This window comes from Lipotes vexillifer, unplaced genomic scaffold (genome assembly GCF_000442215.2).
Source record: "Lipotes vexillifer unplaced genomic scaffold, Lipotes_vexillifer_v1.1 scaffold1156, whole genome shotgun sequence".
NCBI lineage: Eukaryota > Metazoa > Chordata > Mammalia > Artiodactyla > Lipotidae > Lipotes > Lipotes vexillifer.
Genome location: NW_006773601.1, coordinates 450,039 through 472,842, shown reverse-complemented (window position 1 = coordinate 472,842; position 22,804 = coordinate 450,039). Strand labels below are relative to the sequence as shown.

Genomic DNA, 22,804 nt, shown 5'->3' with positions numbered 1-22,804 from the left:
CTGAATTTGTTTGTAGCAAACTTCAGTGTTCCAGAACGCCAAGTTTAACTTACGCCCAACCACATACAATATTTTTATCAGGAACCGTGATATTCTCCACCTGCGAGGAACTTACATCTGTGGGTTTCCCCCCTCCTAGATTTTTTTTGCTTTCTTTCTCACTGCCTCTCCCTCCTGTCACCCTGTGACCATTTTTGTCCCCCTGCATCTGTGTTATCTTCTGGCTGGGAGGGGTTGTGATGGTCACAGCTGTGCTCCTTCTAGCAATCACGGTCACACCGGCCCTTCTCTGCCTGCCCCAGTTTCCATCTGACCAAGTTGTGGCCATCCCTTGCACTTGCAGTTGTTACCCAGGTTGGCACTGCCTCATGATCGCGTGTGCCCTTCTGGGCCAGCGCGAGTTTCAGAATGTGTCAGTTGCTAATACAACTGCAGCTGTAGACAGACAGAAATATGTTCAAAACGTGAGTTCTAAACTTCCTACACAGTAACTGTTTCTTAATAGTTTTTGAAGAGCAAATAATCTTTTTTTTTTTTAAGATAGCGTTTAAGTATTTGGACGTTTATTTTCCTAGATTAGATAATAAACTACTTGAACTTTCATGTAGGCAGCTAACCATCCAAATGTCGCAAAGCTCCCTTCCTTTGTCTTGGGTCTCAGTCAGTACATGGATGTTGTTTTGTTTGCCTCAATCAGTATGTGTATGTATTTATTTACACTGACATCACAATGTGAAACTTAACCTACTCAGTTCTGCCGTCACACTAAAGCATCAGCACACTTAGGCTTCTATTTATAATGCAGAAACTGCTCTCCATGACCTATTATCATTTCTTCACTGGGGCCCTGTAGTAACAGAAAAGAAGCCCAGATGATGGAAAATTATTCTAGCAACTCAGGTCCCCATGCACACAAGCCACATTGCAGTAATTTGAGATGGAAAAGACCTATTAAGTCATCCCACTGATTCTCTGAGGGCATGTGGTGGTTTTTTCCCTCTCCAATACGCTGATCTACGTTTTAGTGCCTTTTCCAATGGCAAATGGCACAAGTGACAGGGCCTCCATCCCTCCTGAGGGACAGGGCAGCACAGTCTATAATAGATCTCTCCATTAGGGCATGAGACTTGTTCAGCCGCCTAAATTATCTTTGTTTTGACTTTCATTTCCATCACTACTCCTGCCGTCCCCTTGGACCACACTAAATAATTTCTCCCCGTCCCCGCTATTTACACCCTTCAAGTCCTTGTGCCTGATGAGCCAGTCCCTGTTAGTTAGAGCCAGTGGTCATGCTGGGAGACTTGTCTCTTTCATCTTCCCTCTGAAGGCAGTCCCTTCAGGCTGATAAATCAGATTTGTTGCTCTTCGATGAACGCCCATCAGTTTCTCAATAATTTGCCTCATTTCTTTGTCACTCAGGCTGTTCAGGAAAATCCCCTTTGTTTGTCTCCGTTGTTGCAAAATAAGATGATGGTGGTAGAATCTCTGCTTACGGCAAACAGAGCACATCTCTTCAGCCACCAGGCATCTTCCTTTCCCCAGGACACTGGCGTCATCTAGTCCGTCTTACTTGGGGTGTGGAGCTACTGTGTTAACAGGACTTAGGTGTGTTTGGAGAAACAGGAAGAGTTGATCTGTATTTCACCTGACCAGCTTTCCTTGTTGTTTATTTAGTTAATGCCCATTAGCTGTTTAAATCATAATTTGCTGCCCATCTCAATTCCCCGTTGGAAAAGCTTCCTTGAACTTCCTCAAGAGAATGCTAACCTCCTTTCCATTAATACTCCCACATTTCCTGATATTAAAGTGGACATCACTCACCATATCAGACATCTTTGCCAAAAGGAGAATTCTGTTGCTATGAGAGGGGCAGGATGGCCCCTTTACCTTGAATGAGCTGAATGTCACCGCAAACCAGGAAATTTGGGGAGTGGCTTTTGCAGTGCCAGCATCAATAGTGTTCAACCTGTCCCTTCTCTAACTCCCCTGAGTGTTAAAGCACCTCATTTAACAAGGTCTTTCCTAATGTGCTCAATGCTCATATTTATGCAATAATAATAACCAACATAGTGCTTTACGAACTGTTTTCATCTATCATCCTACTTAACAGTCACAGCCACCCTGTGAGAAAGAGCTATCTTCTTTATTTTACCAGGAGGAAACTGAGGCTTAGGGATGTTCCATTGCCCAATTTCACAAATATTCAGTTAATTATCCTTTCCATTCCCTTTTTGTTCTCCTTCTGAAATCATTGGAAAAAATGCTCCATGAACAATATGTGAAGAGGCACTAACTGTATACAGGTTCCTAAAGTCACTGGGATGCTGCCATTGCATAATATTTTTCTGTACTCTTAGTTGGCAAAAATAGAGTGAATAGACATCATCCACAGTTCAGTAATGTGTCCTATGGTTTATCAGTAGGATAACTCAGTTGTTATTCGATGACAGAAAGAGTATATTAAAATTTATAAGACATAGCCTGCTATATCTTTCTAAACAATAATGTAATGTTATTAGGCATGAGCTAAAAGTGAGCTTATCTCCTCAAATACCAGTTCAGACCCTGAGGGTATCTCTTTTTCCCGCAAAGCTGATAAAATTATATACACCTAAGATAAAAGAAGAAAGAACTATATATGTCAATACATGTTAATAACATGATTTGAAGAAACAAAGGACCTGAATAATACTGACTTTTTTGAGTAATTTAAAAAGCAGAAATATAATTTTCTACCAAATACATGGTCAAGGAAGCACAATATCCTAATATTGTGCTAACAGCTAAGCAAAAGATGATGTTTATTGCATCATTTATTTTCAAGTACTGCTTAGCAATATTTTAAATTTGGCACAAATGTGATTACAGTAGGAGAAAGACCTGTACTGAAGGGTTTTTATGCTTTAAGGGATTGAGGCAACATCCAAATAAAAGTCTCATCAGAGCCAGCACTTTGAACAAAATCCAGATCAAGAAATGTATGCTGTTAAGTGAACTGCTCCTTGCTGTGTCCTGGCCAGAGAAAGCAAATTGCATGTGTACACATAAACTATCAACGCACAGAAACACACAGAAGTCTCCGTCTCTATCAAGATGGAAGGCAGAATTCTTTTTTCTCCATCTCTATTAAGACAGAAGGCAGAATTATTCCTTCTGCATCAGCCTGAGAGCCCTCACTGTCTCATGTGTAACTAACTCGAAAGTGTACTTTGTGGCTGGACTGGATGGTGCCTGTAACTTTCTTGCAACAAATTATTAAGCAAACGCAACCTTGAAGATGCACCCTTGAAGATTCCAGCTGTATTTCATCGTACCCAGGGTTTAATTGTAAAAAAGAAAATTCTTATTGCTTATTTTTAATTACGGCAAATTCAAACACATGTTTACTATGGTGAAGTTTAAAAATACAATGAGAAAAAAGAAACCGATAGTTTTTATTTAGAAGTAACCAATTTTGACACACCCTCCTACTGCCTTATCTACATAACTATATATATGTATATATTCATCTTTGTTTTAAACAATAAGTTGTTGGTTTTAATAGTCAATAATACTGACTTCTTTGTTCCTTTAACCTAAGATCTCTGAAGCCCTTATGCAAGAACTGATGCTGTTTTGAGCTGATCTAAAAAGGGTGAAAAAATGCTGTAATTAAAAGTTTTTAAAAACACATTTACTCTATATGACTCATGCGATTTGAATCTTTTAAAAGTAAAAGACACCTTCTACAGCCAAACCTTGGAAAAATACCTAGAAAATACATTACACCTACTACCTACATTACACCTACCTACCTACTATTCCGCTATTAGTCTATATGAACCTTTTCCGTGGATTCCAGTGTACCAGTGATTGACAACACAATGCAAAGGGACTGACATTGACTAGACCCAGCTTTGGGAGCTTAGGGAAAGGGGCAGGAGTTTGATGCTAGACCTAAATCACTGATGTCGACATTAGGCTCATTTTCTTTGCCCACTTACCTCCCCCTGACCATGCATGTCATCTCTGCTCCCAAGAACAGATTTTCTCAGGACCCTTTTTTTTTTTTTTTAAGAAATTTTCCAGCTTACTCTTAAGATAACTCTCAAATACTAAAACATCTATGAAGTCCCTAGATGGGAGTTTTGATTTTTAAACTGTACTGAATATTGTATTTCATCAAATCTAAGACACTATCTATTGTTAAGTTGTATCATTATTTTAAAGTGATACTAAGAAAAAAGATGCTGCCAATTAAACTATCATATACCATTAATTTCAAATTTGATCCAATTTCAGAGATGTTAAAATGTGAAAAAGTATCTTACAAACGAACTTTGGCATTTATTTAAACCTACACATTGCATAAAGAATATTGTCACATACCATGAACAGATTTTTAGCACCTACTACATATTAGGTTATATACAGAGAAGTTAAAATTAGAATAGATATCTTTGACATTTAACTTGTTTATTTTTTTGGATTGAAATCAAAGCAAAATGTTCATATTTTAACGTTTATGTTTCTATAGAGAATACTCATTTTCTAGACCGAACTTTATGGTCTCAGAGTGGAAGCAGAGGCCATCCATGTGGTCTTGAGTCTCTTTATCTCTTTGTAATGTATCCTCAGAGACAACAGAATTTTAAGTTAGACCCCTTTTTACTTCAAGAAGCATGTCTGGGTTCTTTCATCTTCAAGATTTCAGTTAGTCACTTAGTTTTTTAAAATTCGTCAGGCTTGGAAAATGCAGATTTATTCCCATCTGTGTTTATCATATCTTCTGCTTGGCCAGTTTAATCACCAGATTTTATAGTTAAAGACAGTGAAACTTAGGCCACTTAACTGATTTGTCCCTCAGCATTCAGGTGGGTTCTTTCTTGTCTAAGGAAGTCTGTCCAACACAAAGCACAGTCTCGTTCAAGGCTCTTTTAATCTTACAGATCCAATTATGTTCTTTCAGTTGCCTAAGATATCTATTCTCTGCTACTCCTTCTAAAACCAAAATCCATATTTCCATCTTCTTTTAAATTGTTCTGCCCCATATTGGCAGCTGCTTTCTAGTATCCAAATCTAGAACAATGTAGTTTCCCCTTGCAGAGAGAAAGAAGCAGTCCCTATTTATGCACAAAAGTAATTTGCTACCTGGAATATAAATGTAGAGCCACTAGCCAGTCAAACATGAATTCGTTCTGAGTGGGAGACAGTGAGGGACTGTCTTACAAGTTTGTATCAGTGCCCAGCCTTTCCTCTTTGAGTTTTACCTTGCCTGCTCCTTTTCTTGCTTTAAAACGATTATCTTTCAAGCACAAGAGAGAAACAGAAATATTAAAAATATTTAAAACCTGAAATTTTGATGAAGTTTAAAAAAAAAGCATATTCAAGGAAATATCGAAACCTGTGATCTTCGGTGGAATTAGTCTACCTAGCTGTGTACTGAAAGGTAATGGTCTTTTGAGTCCCCTCTCTCACTATCCTGCCCCCTGGGGCCACAGATAAACCTGTTAGCTAGAAAACAGGCTGGTTGAGGCTGAGCAAAGATTTCTGTATATCACCCAGGGCAAACTTTTTTCTGAAAAGGTGGAAAAAGCCTCAATAGCTATAAGGAAGGTGGATTCCAGAAGGCATTAACTGGCAATGGTCCTGAAGGGAATCCTGCAAGGGAATTTGGAGAAGATGGTCAGAGAATGAGGGCTGAGATAGGAAGGGGCAGGACTGATATGTGAGTCATAATCCTTAATTGCGTTTTGGAAATGGCTGCATTTGGCAAAAGACATCCTTATTCTTCAACAAACAGAAACATTTGCCTTCAAGTCATCTGGATTTTTTGCTCCCCTAAACAAATACTTCTGGATTCAATCAGAGTGGGAGACAAACAAATTTAATTGTTTAAAATCCCACTCATATTTCTGAGCTGTTTTCTTATCAATTATAATAGTAGTATCTTTCACTTAGTAAGTAACTGAGGTTCTAATTCTTGGTCTTGAAATGTGATACCAGACCCAAGCCATATTCTTTGAAATCACTGGGTTAATGTGTCTTCATCTAGAAATGTGACTCCTACTAAAATGATTTCCCTTAAAAACTGTGGGACATTTAACCATTCCAATTTTATCTAACACAGATGATTAAAACACATTTAAGCAAGTGTGTGTGTGTCTGCTACAGACTGAATGTTTGCGTCTTGGCAAAATTCACATGTTGAAATCCTAACCCCCAATGTGATAGTATTAGGGGGTAGGACCTTTGGGAGGTGATTAGGTCATGAGGGTGAAGCTCTCAAGAATGGCCCTAGTGCCCTTATAAAAGGGACCCCAGGGAGATTTCTGGGTCCTTTCACATTGTGAGGAAACAGTGAGAAGACGGCTCTCTACAAACCAGGAAGCAGGGCTTCACCAAGACACCAAATCTGCAGGCACCTTGATCTTGGACTTCCCTGCCTCCAGAACTGTGAGAAATAAATGTTTGTTTTTCTAAGCCACCCAGTCTATGGTATTTTTCTTACAGCAGCCTGAACTAAGATAGTTTCCAAATGGACGATGATATTTTCAAAGAAGAATTTTAGATGACTTTTTGTTTGTATTATATAATAAAGCATGTTTCTAAATTCAAAGCTGTTTTTAATCACAAATAGAAATTGTAAGTGCAGATTCAAATAACAGTGTAGTTATAAAGTGCTAATATTTTCTTTATATTTCAGTCATTTTTGGTAATATAAACATAAGCGGAATGATTAAGGAAAAATGAAATTATCTCATGGCTTCATTTCCTGTTTTCATTACTCATTAAAACTTTGATAAGTGTGGTGAATGAAATGTACTACTCAATTACAATGTGCCAGAGGTTCCTTTGGACACAACCTACATTAATTTTAAGGTTATTTTTATTCTTATTTTTTATTTTTATTATTTTTTGCGGTACGCGGGCGCCTCTCACTGTTGTGGCCTCTCCCGTTGCGGAGCACAGGCTCCGGACGCGCAGGCTCAGCGGCCATGGCCCACGGACCCAGCCGCTCCGCGGCATGTGGGATCTTCCCGGACCGGGGCACGAACCCGTGTCCCCTGCATCGGCAGGTGGACTCTCAACCACTGCACCACCAGGGAAGCCCTGTGAGGTTATTTTTAAATGAAGTATGTGTGCCAGCTGACAGATATGAACTTCTTAGATCAACACCCATCTTCCTCTGTAGAATTCTTCTGTTCTTCAGCTTCTCAGTAGAACACGATAACCAAGATAGCCAGCATTTATTGAGTGCTTACTATGTGCCAGGCACTGTGCTAGGAGCTTTAAAAGTATTAGTTTATTGAACTCTTTTGAGAACTCTGTGAGCTAGGTGTGATTATTATCTCCATTTTACACACATAGTACCATATGCTTAGCTGTGTGTTTTCTGTGTGCCTTCTGAGTAGAGGATTTTAGGCAGGGAGCTAAACTCTGGTAGTCCTATATAATAATTTTAGCATAATAAGAAATTAATTGCAGGGCCAATTTTATTTTCAGTAATGGGTACACAGACAGTTTGCTGCCACCAATGGGCTTGATGCTATTTAATAAATTTCCCCTATCCTATATATAATTGCGTTAATATATTGTTATTTTATTTCTAAGTTTTAAAACGTTTGCAGAAAATTGTGTTTGCGGGTGTGTGTGCACAGGCACATGTGTGGTGTGTAAAGCATTCTTTCTAGTAATATGTGTAAGACCTATTTTTTTCTACATTTAGAAAAATGTAGAGAAGCCCAGATATGAAAATAAAAGCCATTGGTTATGCCAGTGCCCACAGGAACCACTGTTAATATTCTGGTATATATTCTCCCAGTTGCTTTTATCCATGCATATGTAAAGATATATTTAAATTCAATTGGAAACATACTTTATAGCTTGGTTTGGTTTTTCTGATTTTTTAAAATTCTTTTGATAATAGTATATCAAAACATTTTCTTATAATCATTAAAGTTTCCTCTACATAATTCTAACATAGAATTCCATTGTATGGTTATACTCTAATTATTGGAGCAATTCCTTATTGTTGGACATGTAAGTAGGTGGAAAAACTTTAAAAATTCCTAAAGTCTTACTCATGTTACAGGTTTTAGATCTTTAATGATTAAAAAATTATAATAATGTGCTCAATAAAAGCCTTGGACTAAATCTCTATTGATCTGAATTTTAATCTAAAATTACAGAGCTAAAGGCAACCTCAGAGGAATTTAGTCCATTTTCCTATTTCTAGATAGGAATATATCACTGTCCCAGATATATCTTTCTAGAAACTATCTTGAATTTAATGAGGGGAGAAGATCCATAACCTTACCCACTGTAGTATTACACAGACTTGGTGTCAGGAGTACAAGCTTTGAAGGTACATAGACCCTAGGACCAATTACCAGATAAAGGCCTCTGATCTTTGAGTTTATTACTCTCTCTTATTCTCAGTTTCTATGAGGATTCCACTGCAGGGTTTCTGGAAGATTCCATGAGATGATGTACACAGAGTGCCCTGCACAGTGTAGATGCTGAACATATGCTAGTTCTTTTTACTTACCCTGTTTTTCTCAAATCTGTAAGATTTCCTTGCATTCTTTCTACAATTAAAAAAAGAAAATGCACATTCCATATTTATGGCACTAAATAAACCTGGAGATCACTATTAAGTCCTCTGAACTAGTTTGACTTTTTCTAGAGTCTACTTTCATAATTCTTTAAACACTCAGACCCTCCTAAATTGTGGGACACCAAGTTATACAGGATATATTACCATTGGTCTCGCCAGTGATACAGATGGTGAGAAATTCCACCATACTTCATATATTATCTCACTGCCACTATAGCAAGAACTTGCTGAATTCTTTAGAGATTATGATGTTATTAACTCAGGTTCCATTTATAGGCCAGCATGACAAGGACAACTGCTTTCCCGTGTTGTATTTATTTCTTGATACTCATTCTTCCTCTTGCTTAGAAGCAGTTCCTTCATTGTCTCAAGTTAGTTTCATTAATTTGGATCCGTTTTCCAATGTCAGACTATTTGCTTTTAATCATATGGTCTTGTCATCTGCATGTGTCCTTTATTCTTAAGTTACTGATTACATTTAGAGGCAAATGAGTTAATATGCACCCTCACAGATCAACAAGAAACCATTACACATCTATGCAGTAGTGACATAGAAATAAAGGCTACCTCTTTTGTAAGCAGTTTTCTTTTAATGTGAGTCCAGTAGCACTGAAACTTTCTTCAGCCTTACATATTTGAGTAGATTTTAGTATGTCATCTGTGTGGATTATGAGTTTGTAGGCTTTGGCTCTGAAAGCTGTAATTACCAATGTTTGAAAGACATCTGTGAGGGTGAGGATATGGAGAAGATAAGCCAAAAGCAAGATATATAATTACCACACCCTGTCTTCCTACTGGGAACTCTGGATGTTTAAAGCAATTAGGACATTTTAGACAGGTCCTTCTCCTATCAGAGTGCAACATCAGGTTGTAAGTAATCAATTTAAGTAATCAATCTCTCAGGCAGGAAGTGTCCTCTCTCACATACACTATCAGCTCATAGGCCCTTCAAAGACCAGGGGTGGAAAAGATCCATATTTCTCTATTACTGAGTGAACATATCCCTGACTCTCCTGCTATAAAGGCAATTTTTATAGAGAGGGAAAAACAATGGGCCTGGAGTCAGGAGAGCTGATTCCCAGCTCTGAATCTCTCATGTGCTATGACCCTGGCCAAGGCTTCAAGCCTCAATTTTCCCATCTGTAAAATGGAAATAGTATAACTACTTCACAGAATTATTACAAGCCGAAAGGTCATACTTATGAAAGTGCTTTAAAAATACTATGAAATTTCTATACAATTCAGGATATAGAAGATTAAAAATCATGTAGACTCGCACCATTTCTTTGGAATGTTGAATATTTGTTTCTGTTTTCATCTATGGTTAAATACTGAACATATATGCTTTCAATATTTATGAATGCATTGAATGCATAGCTCTGCTATGAGTATCTATGACTTGGAAATATTGAGAGAAATGACAAGATTCCTTGTTATTGATAATTAACAAAGGAACCATTTCTTTCAAAGTTAAGGGTAGGTTAAACCTGACTCACAGTACTTTGCTCTACCTGATTTTCTTAGATTTTCTTTAAGGAAAACTGCTTAAAAGTTTTCTAAGAATAAGTGAGGCAAGATTGGCCCTTGAGTAAGGAGAGTGAGCAGCTAAAGCCTAAAGCTTCTTTCTCAACAACAAGTTTAAGTGCCTTGTTTATTTTCATGTGATTAAATGACACTTGTATAAATACCTTACTGAGTAATGGTGCTGTGGCAAAACTGAAGTTTATTTAAGACACTGCTCCACCCAAGGTGAGCAATTCAAGCAGGTATGTAAACTAAGTCACCTTTGGCTTCTCTACTCAACCCGATGAGTAAGTAGTACTAGAAAGGAAAAATGGTGTGGGGTATATGGCATGGCTGGAGGTGGGAAGAAATAGGAAGGCAGAAGAAGCCTCCCTGAAAGAATGAAGGAAGTGTGAAGGGTGTTAGGGAAACTGTAACAATTGAAAATTGATTCTGACTATTGATATCAGTCTATCAAGTTAATGCAAATTAAGGTGGCATGAGATTTCTTTAAGAAAAAAAGCCTTTTCCCCATACAGTGTAATAATAACCACCTTATTTTAAATGTAGCCAAGAAGGGCTGTGTTTGCTCATGTGATCGGGTTTCCATACTTCCCACACCTGGGGAAGTATCAGCTAATATTGATTTAGCACTAATTTATACCTGATGGTCAGGACCAACTAGAATAGAGGAAAACTGGTACAAATTAGTGAGGCCCTGTGGTCCCAGTAAGTGGTCTGGGCCCCAACTGTTGTATATCAGTACAAATAACTCTTTCTGGGAGGGAATGGAAAAAATATTTTAAATGGATCTGAATCTGCTCTCAGCAGCTCTAGCGCTATTGGGCTAAAGATCTCCTTTAAGAATGTTAGGAATGGGTAAGATCAAGTTACATTCTTAGATTTTTATTATGTTTAGCTTATTAATTTGGGAGGTAAGCAAACTAGAAGCAGAACAGGCTTTAAAACATCTGACTTGTTATTATATCATGAATAATAACTGTTAGCTGGTCCATTCCATTTACCTTTTCCTTAATGAAATTTTCTATAAAGAAAGATCCATAAACTAGTCTTACATTTTAAATATCGCTGCAGATTATTTGGAACCACAGAATTAGATATCAATCCACTGAAAACTGTTTTCTTTGGGTAATTTCCACGAATTGACGTCAGTTATCAACATCTCTTTGTATTTGGCTAAACACTGAGAAATATTTGGGGTCTGCAATTAAATTTAGTGAACTTTTATTCATTTCTAATCCACTGTTTCCCAAATGTGCCAAATCATAAACATCACATGGGGAACTTCTTAAAAATTATACAATCCTACTCCTCCTGCTCCCAGACCTGCTGAATTTGACTCTCTAGGGAATGAGGCTGAAATCTGTATTTTTAGAAGGGCCCCAGGAAGGCCTGATGAGATAGATGTTTGGAAAACAATTCTATGTCCTTGTTGTATTCCTCATGATGTCAGAGCTCTTCAAACCCCAATATTCCCTTCTGACTACCCCTCTCCTCAGTGATTGCAGGCTCTTTTTCTGTTCCACCCCACCTAAGAAATAAGGCACATTCCCACCAACCACTGTGGCCCTCAGCAGCAGTGAGTCTCTGCGGCAGTTGGAGTGGAGAGCAGCTACCATCTTGGGTAGGGAGGTAATGGAGTAAAGGGATGGAGGTGTGGTCTGGAAAAGTCTTTCCAGAGATTCCCCTTGACAACCAGTTGTAGAGGACATTGCTACCTGTTCAAATGGCCACGCTCAACTTGCTTTGCTCTACATAAATTTTTTCTTTACCTTCCCTCTCTTAACGTCCCTTCTTCCTGTAAATGGAGGGGGAAACATTGTCCCATTTTGTCAAACTTGTGCTCTTGATCAAATCCTCTACTGCCTCATGGAAATGAAATCTATTAATCCTCCTCAGTCCAACTTCATTTTTTTCTCTTGGCTTCTATTGGTATTCTTTTCAAACGAAAGCAACATATACTTTTTTGGACTCTGAAGAACTCCAAGATCCCATTTTACTTCATGCCTTATGTTTACTATCAAATTTTTCAAAAAGAGAATTCTCCATTACTTGCATTCATCTTCTCACCCTTCTCATCAACCCAACTGTACCCTGGCTTCGACAGAGCCACATTTTATGGACACTATTGGTGTGAAGATTTCCAGTGATGAGATCCAGTGACTTTGCTTAGCCCTTAACCTTCTTCCCCATCTAACAGCTCTTGACATTGCTGATCACCCCATCCTTTTAAAAACTTTATCAATTTGTGATCATTTAACTATAAGAACAGAAACCTATTCAAATGATTGAAACAGCAAGGGGGAGGGTAATATAAGACCAAAGAAACTCTCTCACAGAAAGTATAATAGGGCTGCACAAGGATTAGCATCGGGAACTAGGAAGCTATCAGTAACCAATAAAGTTTTAACAAATAATTCTCGGGCACCTGCTATATTCCAGGCACTCCTAGGTGTTCAGTGACCAAGTAGTAAACAGAAGAGACAAGGTCCCTGCCTTGAGAGGCTTTATAATCTAGTGGGGAAGGCTTACATAAACAGGTAATCAAATGTGTATTTACACCATATAATGAGCACTACAGATGAAACAAACTGACCTAATGATACATTATTATAGGTTATTAGTGATAGGCAAGGACTCAGAAAGGATACTCTGAAGACATGGCATTTAAACTGAGATCTGAAGAATGTGAGGGAGCCACTCAGGGCATCTGAGGAGTGGGGCTGTGGAAGGAGTGTTTTAGGCTGAGGATACACCTGTGTGCAGGCCGTTCAGTGGTGTTTCGGGGGGAAGTGAAAGGAGGCCACTGTGGCTGGAACTTAAAGGGTGAGGGGAGGAATAGAGGGAGGTAAGGTTGGAGAAGGAGGCAGAAGCCAGAGCAGGCCAGGCCTTTTAAGTATTTAAAAGAATTTGGATCTCATTGCAAACTAATTGGAAGCCATTGAACTGATTTAAGCAGGAAACAACAAGGTCCAATGTATCTCCAGGTTTACCCTGACTGATGAGCAGAAAATAGATTAAAGGAGGCAAGAGTAGAAGGTAGAAGACCAGTTGGCAGCTATAGCAATAGCTCAGGTAAGAGATGATGGCAGTTTGGTTTAATGTAGTAGCAGAGGAGATGGAGAGAACTGGATGGACTACACATCTATTCATGAGGAGCAAATAAGAGGACCAGCTGATAGGTTAGAGTTGGGGAGGGAAGGAGAGTGAAAAATCAAGAATATTGCCTGGCTTGTCTTGTTTCCAATAACTGGGTGAATGATGATACCATTTACTGAAGTGGGAAAAAGTAAAGAGAGAATCTCTGTTTAATAGTGAGGGGAGGAAAGCAGGTTTATAGAAATTGAGAGTTTAGTTCTATTTCAGATACATTAATTTCACATATTCATGGAGACTTGACATGTCATACAGACAAATGAATATCTGAATACAGATTTTGGAGGAAATGTCTAGGCTAAAGAGATTAATTTGGGAATTTGTCACCATTTTTAGTATTTAAAGCTATGGCAATGACTGAGATTACCAAGAAGGTGAGCTCACAGAGAAGAAAGCAGAGAATACAGCCCAGTTTTTAGAGGGCACTAGCGGAGGAAAACCCCCTGAAGGTCACTGAACAGCCATGGTTAGAGAATTAGGAGACAGACCAGCCAATAGAAGAGATTTTGTTTGCAAGAAGTTGAGCCTGACCAACTGTGTTGAAAACTGCTAAAAGTAGGATGAGGTCCAAGGAATATCCATTGGGCCCAGCAATATGGAGGCTGTTGACAACATTGATTAGCAGTTTTCATTGGCATGGTGGGGGTGGAAGTCAGATTCAAGTAGATTGAATAGGAAATCAGAGTTAACCTGCAGACATCTCTCTCAAGAAGGTTTGTTGTGAAGGGATCAGAGAATTAGTACTACAGATGGAAAGGGATAGCATAAGAATCTCTGTTTTTTAATAATTGTTAGGATGGAGCATGTTTATGCCAAGAATTTGATGATGAACAAGAGGAAGGGAGTAACTGAAGAAATGAAACCCCTAAGAATAGGGGAAGGAATTTAAATCATAAGTAGAGGAATGGCTTTTGATAGAGAGGAAGAAAGAAAGGAGAGATGGGTCCAAATGCCAAAAGATTTGTAGATTTGATGGTAGGAATATACTGGAGTTGCATCAGGGGTAGGCAGGTGTGGGGATGGTTTTAGAAGATTGAAGAAAAGGGATAAGACAGAAAATAGTCGTCATGGGAAAATAAACATACTCTCAGTTTCTCTCTCTCTCTCTCTCTCAGGTCATCTGTTCTCATTTTGATTTTCTGCAAGTCACTTCATTTGTTTCTTTCAGAAGGCAGGTTTCCTCCACTTTTCTGTTTCTGTGACAGAAGATAGCCACCCCATGCACAGGTTTCTGTGATCACCCAGGTCATTCCCTTAATAGAATAACATTGTATTTCTTAATTCCAAATTCCCGGGGGAGAAAACCTGATTGGTGCAGCTTTGGTCAGTTATCGAACTCAGGTCAAACCAACCATGGTCAGAAGAACAAGGTCAAATTGTACAAACATAGCTGTCAGGCCCAAACCCTCCGTGTGCTGGCAGAGGATTAGTTCTTAGAGAAGGGGACGTGAGCTCCCAGATACCCCACGGACATCTACCAAACATCCTCTGAGACACCAAATTCTTTAATTAAGAAGTGCTTCCCTTCTGCCTTCTTTCCTAGTTTTGTTTTCTTTGGATTGTTTATTTGCTTACTTTTCCTCCTCCACTAATGTATAATTTCTCAAAATTTTGTCCTTGATCCTGTTTTTCTTTATTTCTATACTTTTCTCCCTCGCCAACTTCATTTGTGCCCATGGCTTCAACTATCATATGTACATGGATAACCCCCAAACCATACCTATGCTCTTCTCAACTGTCATTTAAAAACTGCTCTTAAAAACTCTAAACAAGTTTTTTTCTCTGTTTTCCCTTTGTATCAAAAAGAGATGATGAATGTTAACTCAACTAGTTACGGTAAACATTTCATAATATAGGTAAGTCAAGTCTTTATGCTGTACACCTTAAATTTATACAGTGCTATATGTCAATTATATCCCAATAAAACAAAGGAAAAAACTGTCTCCACTTGAATATCCTCTGGTTCTCTTATTTATAGATGAGCTCATTATCTTCTCCCAAACCTACTCCTTCTCTTGGTTCCGTATTCCTGTTAAAGCCACCACTATCCTCTTAGGCATCCAAGCCTGAAGCTTCAGAGTTGTCTGATGTCCTACTTTCAAGGTCCATCAGCTAAGAAGGAGTATCACCTGCATCTTTTCCTCCCCTCCATGTCCCCTATCATTCCCCTAACTCTCATTACCTAAACTCCCATGGACTATTCTCAAAGTCTACTAAATCATCTTCCAGTTCACAGTCTCCATCCAGGTTGTAAACTATTCTTGCATTAATATTCAAAAAGCCCAGCTCCATTCATATTCTCCCCACCCACTCAAGAATCTTCAACAGCTCCTCCCTGCATACTCGATAAAGGGCAAGCCTTGCCTGGCAACCTCCATGACATGTCATCAACAGACCAAGACTTATCTTCCATTAACCATCAGTCGAGGCAGACTGCTCGATCATCTCCTAACACATCCTGTGTACCCCTAGTGACAAGATTTCCTCATACTCTTCTTTTCTGAAGTCTTTCCTCAAAAGTGATCTTTCCCTCCCATTGCTTCCATTTGCTTTATTTGCATCTCTCTTATGGAAGACCTGTGTTTAGACATGGTTTCTACCTTTATCTGTAGAAATTACCTTTTTACGTCTGAGAGACTACAACTTACCAAAGTGTGAAAACAAGGATCCCTTACAGAGTATACAAGAGTGTCACACTTTGAAGGCATTTAATAAGTGACTTGATGAGTTACTAAGGCCTGATGCTAGTATTATTGCTATTAAATCCTCATGTAGGCTTATTAAATATATTAATATGAACCTTTTCAATAGGATGCTTGGTAGGACACTGGAAACCTTTTCAATAGGATGCTTGGTAGGACACTGTGCTATAAAAAGTTTAAAATAATTTTAATAACTTCTCTAGTCAAGCGCTGCTGATGAGTTGATTGCACCTTAACAACAGTCACTCAACACATTTATGTGTTAAAAAGTAAAATTCAGTCACAGAGGAGGAAATTAATCGACACATTTTAATCACTCTAAACTCTCATTTAAAAAAAAACAGTATTATGATAATCAAGCACAGTCTCTTCATAGGACCACTACTGCTCTCATGTACTGTTGACACCATGTTTGGAACTAAAACAAATGAAATGTCGCAGCAAAGAGAGAATATTTGCAGTTTTCTGGTCCCCAAATCTTTATTTAGCCTCTGAATGTGTTGGCTTTGTACAATATAGTCTTTTAGTTAAATGGTAAAACTCTACTTATGTATCAGCTTAGGGGATGTGCCCCTGGCATCATAGTTGGCGATAGGAATTGCTGTGGAGATGAAAGCTGAAAAATTAGTGGTCCTCATCCCTATTTTCTATCCAGGTAGGAATAACTGCATACTTACTCTTTTGATATTTATCAGTTAAAAAACAAGATATCCCCTCTTTCTCTTGCTTCTTCTGAACTTCTTTTAAAAACAAAGCATAGGGCACAGTGGATATCTGGTGGCATAGTGGATAATAATCTGCCTGTCAATGCAGGGGACACAGGTTCGATTCCTGGTCTGGGAAGATCCCACGTGCTGTGGAGCAACTAAGCCAGTGCAACACAACTACTGAGCCTGCGTTCTAGAGCCTGTGTTCCACAACTACTGAGCCCACGTGCCGCAACTACTGAAGCCCACACGCCTAGAGCCTGTGCTCCTCAACAAGAGAAGCCACCACAAGGAGAAGCCCATGCACTGCAATGAGGAGTAGCCCCTGCTCGCCACAACTAGAGAAAGCCTGTGCACAGCAACAAAGACCCAGAGCAGCCAAAAATAAATAAAATTAAATCTTTAAAAAGAAAAAGCATAGGGAAAAGCTCCTTGACATTAGTCTTATCAAGGATTTTATGGTTATGACACCCAAAGCATCACAACAAAAGCAAAAATCAACAAGTGAAACTACATCAAACTAAAAAGCCTTCTGCACAGCAAAAGAAACAATCAACAAAAATGAAAAGAAAACCTACAGAATGGGAGAAATTTGCAAACAACATATTTGATAAGGGGTTCATATCCAAAATATATAAGCAACTCATGCAATAGCAAAAAAACCAAACAATCAAATTAAAAATGGGCAAAGGATCCGAGTAGACATTTTTTCCAAAGAAGATATTCAAATGGTCAACAGGTATAAGAAAAGGTGCTCAACATCACTAATCATCAGAGAAATACAAATTAAAACCGAAATGAGATACCACCTCACACTTGTTAGAATGGCTATTATCAAAAAGTTAAGCAATAATAAGTACTGGTGAGGATATAGAGACATGGGAACCCTTGTGCACTTTTGATGGGATTGTAAACTGGTGCAGCCACTATGTAGAACATTATGGAGGTTCCTCAAAAACTTAAAAATAAAACTACCATATGATCCAGCAATCCCACTTCTGGGTATATATCTGAAGGAAATGAAATCAATATCTCAAAGAGATATGTGCATTCCCATGTTCATTGCAGCACTATTTACAACAGCCAAGATATGAAAAAAACCCAAGTGTCCACTGATGGATGAATGGAAAAAAATTGTGATATATATATATATATATATATATATATATATATATACACAATGGAATATTATTCAGCCACAAAAAGAATGAAATCCTCCCATTTGTGATGACATGGATGAACCTTGAGGGCATTATGATACGTGAAGTAAGTCAGATGGAGAAAGACAAATACTATATGATCTCATTTACATGTGGAATCTAAAAAAGTACAAACTCATATAAACAGAGAACAGGGGCAGGTTATAGGGAGTGGAGGAAATGGGTTAGGGTGGTCAATGGTACAAACTTCAAGTTATAAGATGAATAAGTTCCGGGGATATAATGTACAGCATGGTGACTATAGTTAATAATACTATATTGTATATTTAAAAGTTACTAAAAGAATAGATTTTAAAAGTTCTCATCATAGAAAAAGGTTTATAACTATGTGAGGTGATGGATGTGTTAAGTAACCTTATCATGTTAATCATTTTGCACTAAATACCCATATCAAAGCATTACATTTCACACCTTAAACTTACACAATCTTTTATGTCAAGTGTATCTCAATAAAGATGGGGGTAAAAGAAAGTAAAATAGTTATTATTTACATGAAATGTTCCTTTCTACTTAATTAAATATATATATATTTTTCAGTTTCCTTACACAGGCCTCTTGAGAATTGCTCCTAACAGAGAGATAGAACTAACTACATTATCAGCAGATGTCACTCTCCTCAACTGTCCTTCTCTGTCAGTTTCAGTTGGTTATTTTCTTTTTCCTGCAAATTTCAACTGCCTCTTCTCCATTACCAATTTCAGTTTCCATTTTCAACATCTGATGAGCCTCCAAGAGCCACTAGGACTAGTAGTATTTTTCACTTTGCCTGTATAAGGATCATAATACAAGATATGCTTTCCTTTTGAATGCTGGCCCCAGTGCGGATATCTGTATAGTTTACAAAAGCCACATGGAACATTTTTCTACTCTGTGGCTATGTCTTTGCAACAGTGATATACTTCTTATTATCAATTTTTTTTTTGTCTGATGAAAGGCACAGTTTAGTTCATGGGATAAGCACTGTTTAAAATTTGCTACTCTTTTCAACAACATTGAGCAAATATTGTCTACCAGGTACCAAGCACTATTGTGGAGATTCAGCAGTAATAAAACAGATAAAAAGTCTTGCCTTCATGGCTCTTACATTCTACATGGACAGAACAAAAAATAATTACAATATACAATAGGTGGGTGGTGATGGGTGCTCTGGGGAAAAAAAGTAAGAGAGTAGGGAACATCTAGGGGGTGCTTGCAATTTTAAAAAAGAGTTTCCAGAAAAGCTTTCATTGAGAAGGTGATGACATCTGAGTGAAGACCTGGAGGAAATGAGTGAGCAAGCCATGTGGGTAACTGGGGTAGGAACTGCTCAGGCAGAGGGAACACCTAGTGCAAAGGTGCACGTAGCCTGTCACAAGCAGTAAGGAGTTTTACTGCAAGCATCTGCCAGGGACAAAAATTCAGGCAAGGCTCTTTTTGTTGCTGCTATAAAGAATCCACCTACAAGAGAGTTTAATCAGCTTAAGATGAACATCAGTGCAGATCTGTTTAGTGTTCTCTCTCAGCCGTGACCTCATTTCTGATACTGACAGCCTGGACTGCCTCTTAGATGTGGTTGGGGCTTGGATGCATAGCCTGGCAAACCTGGATGAAACTAGAAGAGGGAGGTTTTGGTAGCTCTGTAGGCCCGTTAGTTATCTCATTCTCTCTTCAGATGGGGCTACATATTAATCAGATGTAGCCAATGATTCCAAGTTTTAATGTAACCTAAAGTATAGTCCATTTAGTCCATTACCATATATGAACCAAGAAGTAAGTGTAATAGTTCTACTTCAGATTAGCTAATGGTGGAATCTTGTTCCACAAACAGCCAAGACATGGGTTACTGAGAACAAAGGTATTTCCCATGCCACCAAATTGCGCTTTCAATGTTGTCTTCTTCTAGGTAGGTCAACATAGTAAAGAGGTCATTACCAACATTAACATATATAGAATTTCCAGGGATTGTTACACTTATATTCAACAAATAGAGATAATCTGCATGGGGCCTAACCATCCCATAGCTAGCACAGTTGGGTAACAATGCTCTTCTCACCCAGCAATCCACACTTCCTTCTAAGGGGTTCCCAATTTACTGAGGAGTATGTTTTCCTAAAGCTTCTTTTCATACCCTTGGAGCCCACTCCCAAACTCACTAAGAATAAAATACTGTTAAGAACTCAACAAATGGACATTTGAAAGCCGATACTGGGTTTAGTTTATTTTAGCCCACCTTTGATTTGTTTGGAGACTGAATTCCTTACACATAAAGATCAGTATTTATTTCATGAGAACAGAGGTTTAAGAGGCAACCAAGATATATTTAGTAAAGAGAAGGTGATTGAACATCCAAATAGGTCATGGTGACTTACCAGCAACTGAAAATAGTATTTTAAGATCATACTAGTTCTCTGTGTGTGTCATTTAGATTTGTTTTGGTTGTCTGATTTAAGTTGGCATTGGCAGTTTTGAACAAACACAGAAAGACTTTAACATATGGCTAGGTAGGTTGTTTTAGATCCAAATCAGGTATTGATCATTAGGACTGTGGCTTGGTATAAATTTAGAATTACTGTAATCTAAAGTGTTGGGGTCATTACATACTTATATTTAGGAGTGGCCAGAGATAACATTTCTATTATGAAACCATGCTGTAATCAAATTGACAACTTGGAAATTTACCAGCATTTTTAAAAACTTCACATATTTTTTTTTTTTTATTATTATTATTATTTTTTTTCCTTGCGTTATGCGGGCCTCTCACTGTTGTGGCCTCTCCCATTTGCGGAGCACAGGCTCCGGACGCGCAGGCTCAGTGGCCATGGCTCACGGGCCCAGCCGCTCCGCGGCATGTGGGATCTTCCCGAAACGGGGCACGAACCCGCATCTCCTGCATCGGCAGGCGGACTCTCAAGCACTGCGCCACCAGGGAAGCCCTAAAACTTCACATATTTTAATCCATCAATTTTTGTTCTTGATATTCTGAAAAAGTCATCAGAAAGAAGCCATTTATCATTCTTTTTCCCCATGAAGGAAGGCAATTTCCTAATGAATGAGGAAATCTTTCATTTTAGATGGAAAAAATAATACAATAGGTCAATTATACTAAATTTAAAAGAGTAAGGTTTTTACTACATTTATATTTAATATTTGTTATTCTGGAAAGCAAATACATGTGAACACAATGGGGATAATAGTAGTATCTACCTTGTGGATTATAGGATTGAAGGAATTAACACATAAAACATTCTTAGAACAGTGGCTGACACATGAAATGCTCAGGAAATGCTAGCTGTTATTCTACTATGTGATAAAGTGAGGAACTGTCACTAGTCTTCATGGGTGCAATTCTTGCATTTTACAGAAAAAGTGGGTTTCATCCACTTTTTACAGAACCTAGTATGCTTTCTGTTCTGAGGGCACAATGAAGCTGAGAGGGATGGCTCCTCTAAGTGAAACTGACCCCTGCATTTAGTGCCTGAAATCAGAGGAAGCCTGTCAGTGTGGGCAGACACCAAGAGTAGACCAATCTGATATCCCACTTCTTTTTTATCTCATGGAAACAAATGGAGGGTAACTGATGTGGACCCTTCAATCAATTGTTCCTGCTTAACGTTTAAAACCTTGGCTTACTGTGGGGTAAACTTAGGTTCCTGACATTCATCCAAAATCTTAGTTTCTCTTCAGTTCCAGTGCAGAATAAAAACTAAATTTACCCCAGTGGATTGTTACATCAAGTCTGGTACTATTTCTCCCAAGAGGCCATCTGCTTCTGGGAAAAGACAACAGGGTGTGCCCTCCGTTACACCTCCATTTAACTGATGGTGTAATGATGTATAATTCCTTGTTGACCCCTGCAATTCAGAGTTACTGTCTTGGAACATAAAATTTGATTATCTCTTTTCACTCCATAGGATAACTGTAAAAGTATCCACCCAGTGTTCAATCCAACCCCCAGACATTGCTTCTGATGGCCTTAAATTCTTTTGATTAGTCTACTCGCCACAAAAACTCAGATTACTAAAATTAGTGGGGAAGGGATGGATTCTTCTAAAAACATCCCACTACCAGAACAGGTGTACTTGTAAAGTTTGCCTGACGCATCCTCTGTCTCAAGTTGTACAAACGGCCCTGGAGGGTGGAGCCCTCACAACCTGCTTCCCTGGCCGTGCGCGTCTGTGGGTGTCGGGGCACGCGCAGGACACACATGGACCCACTCTCCCAGGGCAGCCCAATCAAAGTCCCCCTCTCACCTCAAAGGCTGTCAACTCTCACGCCCCTCCTTGAGCGCACAGCCCCTTTCTCCCTCTTCGCTCCTTCATATCCCGCCTCCAAAGTAGGATGACTACTCTCATTGGCAGGTGCTCCTCTCACTCCTAGCCTGAAACCAATCACTCGCGTCCTGGTGGAGAACGACGGAGCCAATGGGAATGCTCGTTGCGGCAGCTGCCGGCCCGGAGCGCCGGGAGGCGGTGCAGGGGGCGGGGTACGGGTTGAGGGGTTAGGTGCCTTATGGAGTGAGGAGCGGGCAGAAGAGGCGGCGGCGACGGCGTTTGCGGTGGCGCAGCTCCGCGTTCATCCAGGCACTTCGAGGCCCTTTCCCCTTACCAGGTCCCCAGAAGCAGGGATCCCGGCCCTTCCTGCAGTTGCCGGGCTCTTCTGCGCGTGTAGCCCCGCGGATCTGCGTGATCCCGGCGGCTGCCCCTTTCCCCTGTCAGCGCGATGCCCGGGGCGGCGGCGGCGGCGGCTCCGGGCTCCTCGCGGCCCCGGCCGTGACCGCCACACCGAGCCCGGTCGGGCGGTTGGGGCCGTGGGACGTTTGTTTTCGCAGCCTTCCCCTCCCCCGCTCGCTGAGGCGGCGGGGGTGCGCGTTGCGAAGGGGGAGCCGAGAGACTCCTCCCCCTCCACCATACCCCCGCC

The 22,804-nt window shown here is 39.4% G+C and overlaps 1 protein-coding gene across 1 annotated transcript in view; it reads left to right on the top strand.

Moving 5' to 3' along the window:
• Window positions 1–239: 239 nt before the first annotated feature.
• GLCCI1 (glucocorticoid induced 1) overlaps window positions 240–22,804 on the top strand; it is a 142,571-nt gene continuing 120,006 nt past the window's right edge. Inside the window, exons 1-2 of the mRNA XM_007448446.1 lie at window positions 240–487; window positions 22,265–22,748. Of these exons, the coding sequence (XP_007448508.1) occupies window positions 240–487; window positions 22,265–22,748 (732 nt within the window). The remainder of the gene's footprint in view (window positions 488–22,264; window positions 22,749–22,804) is intronic.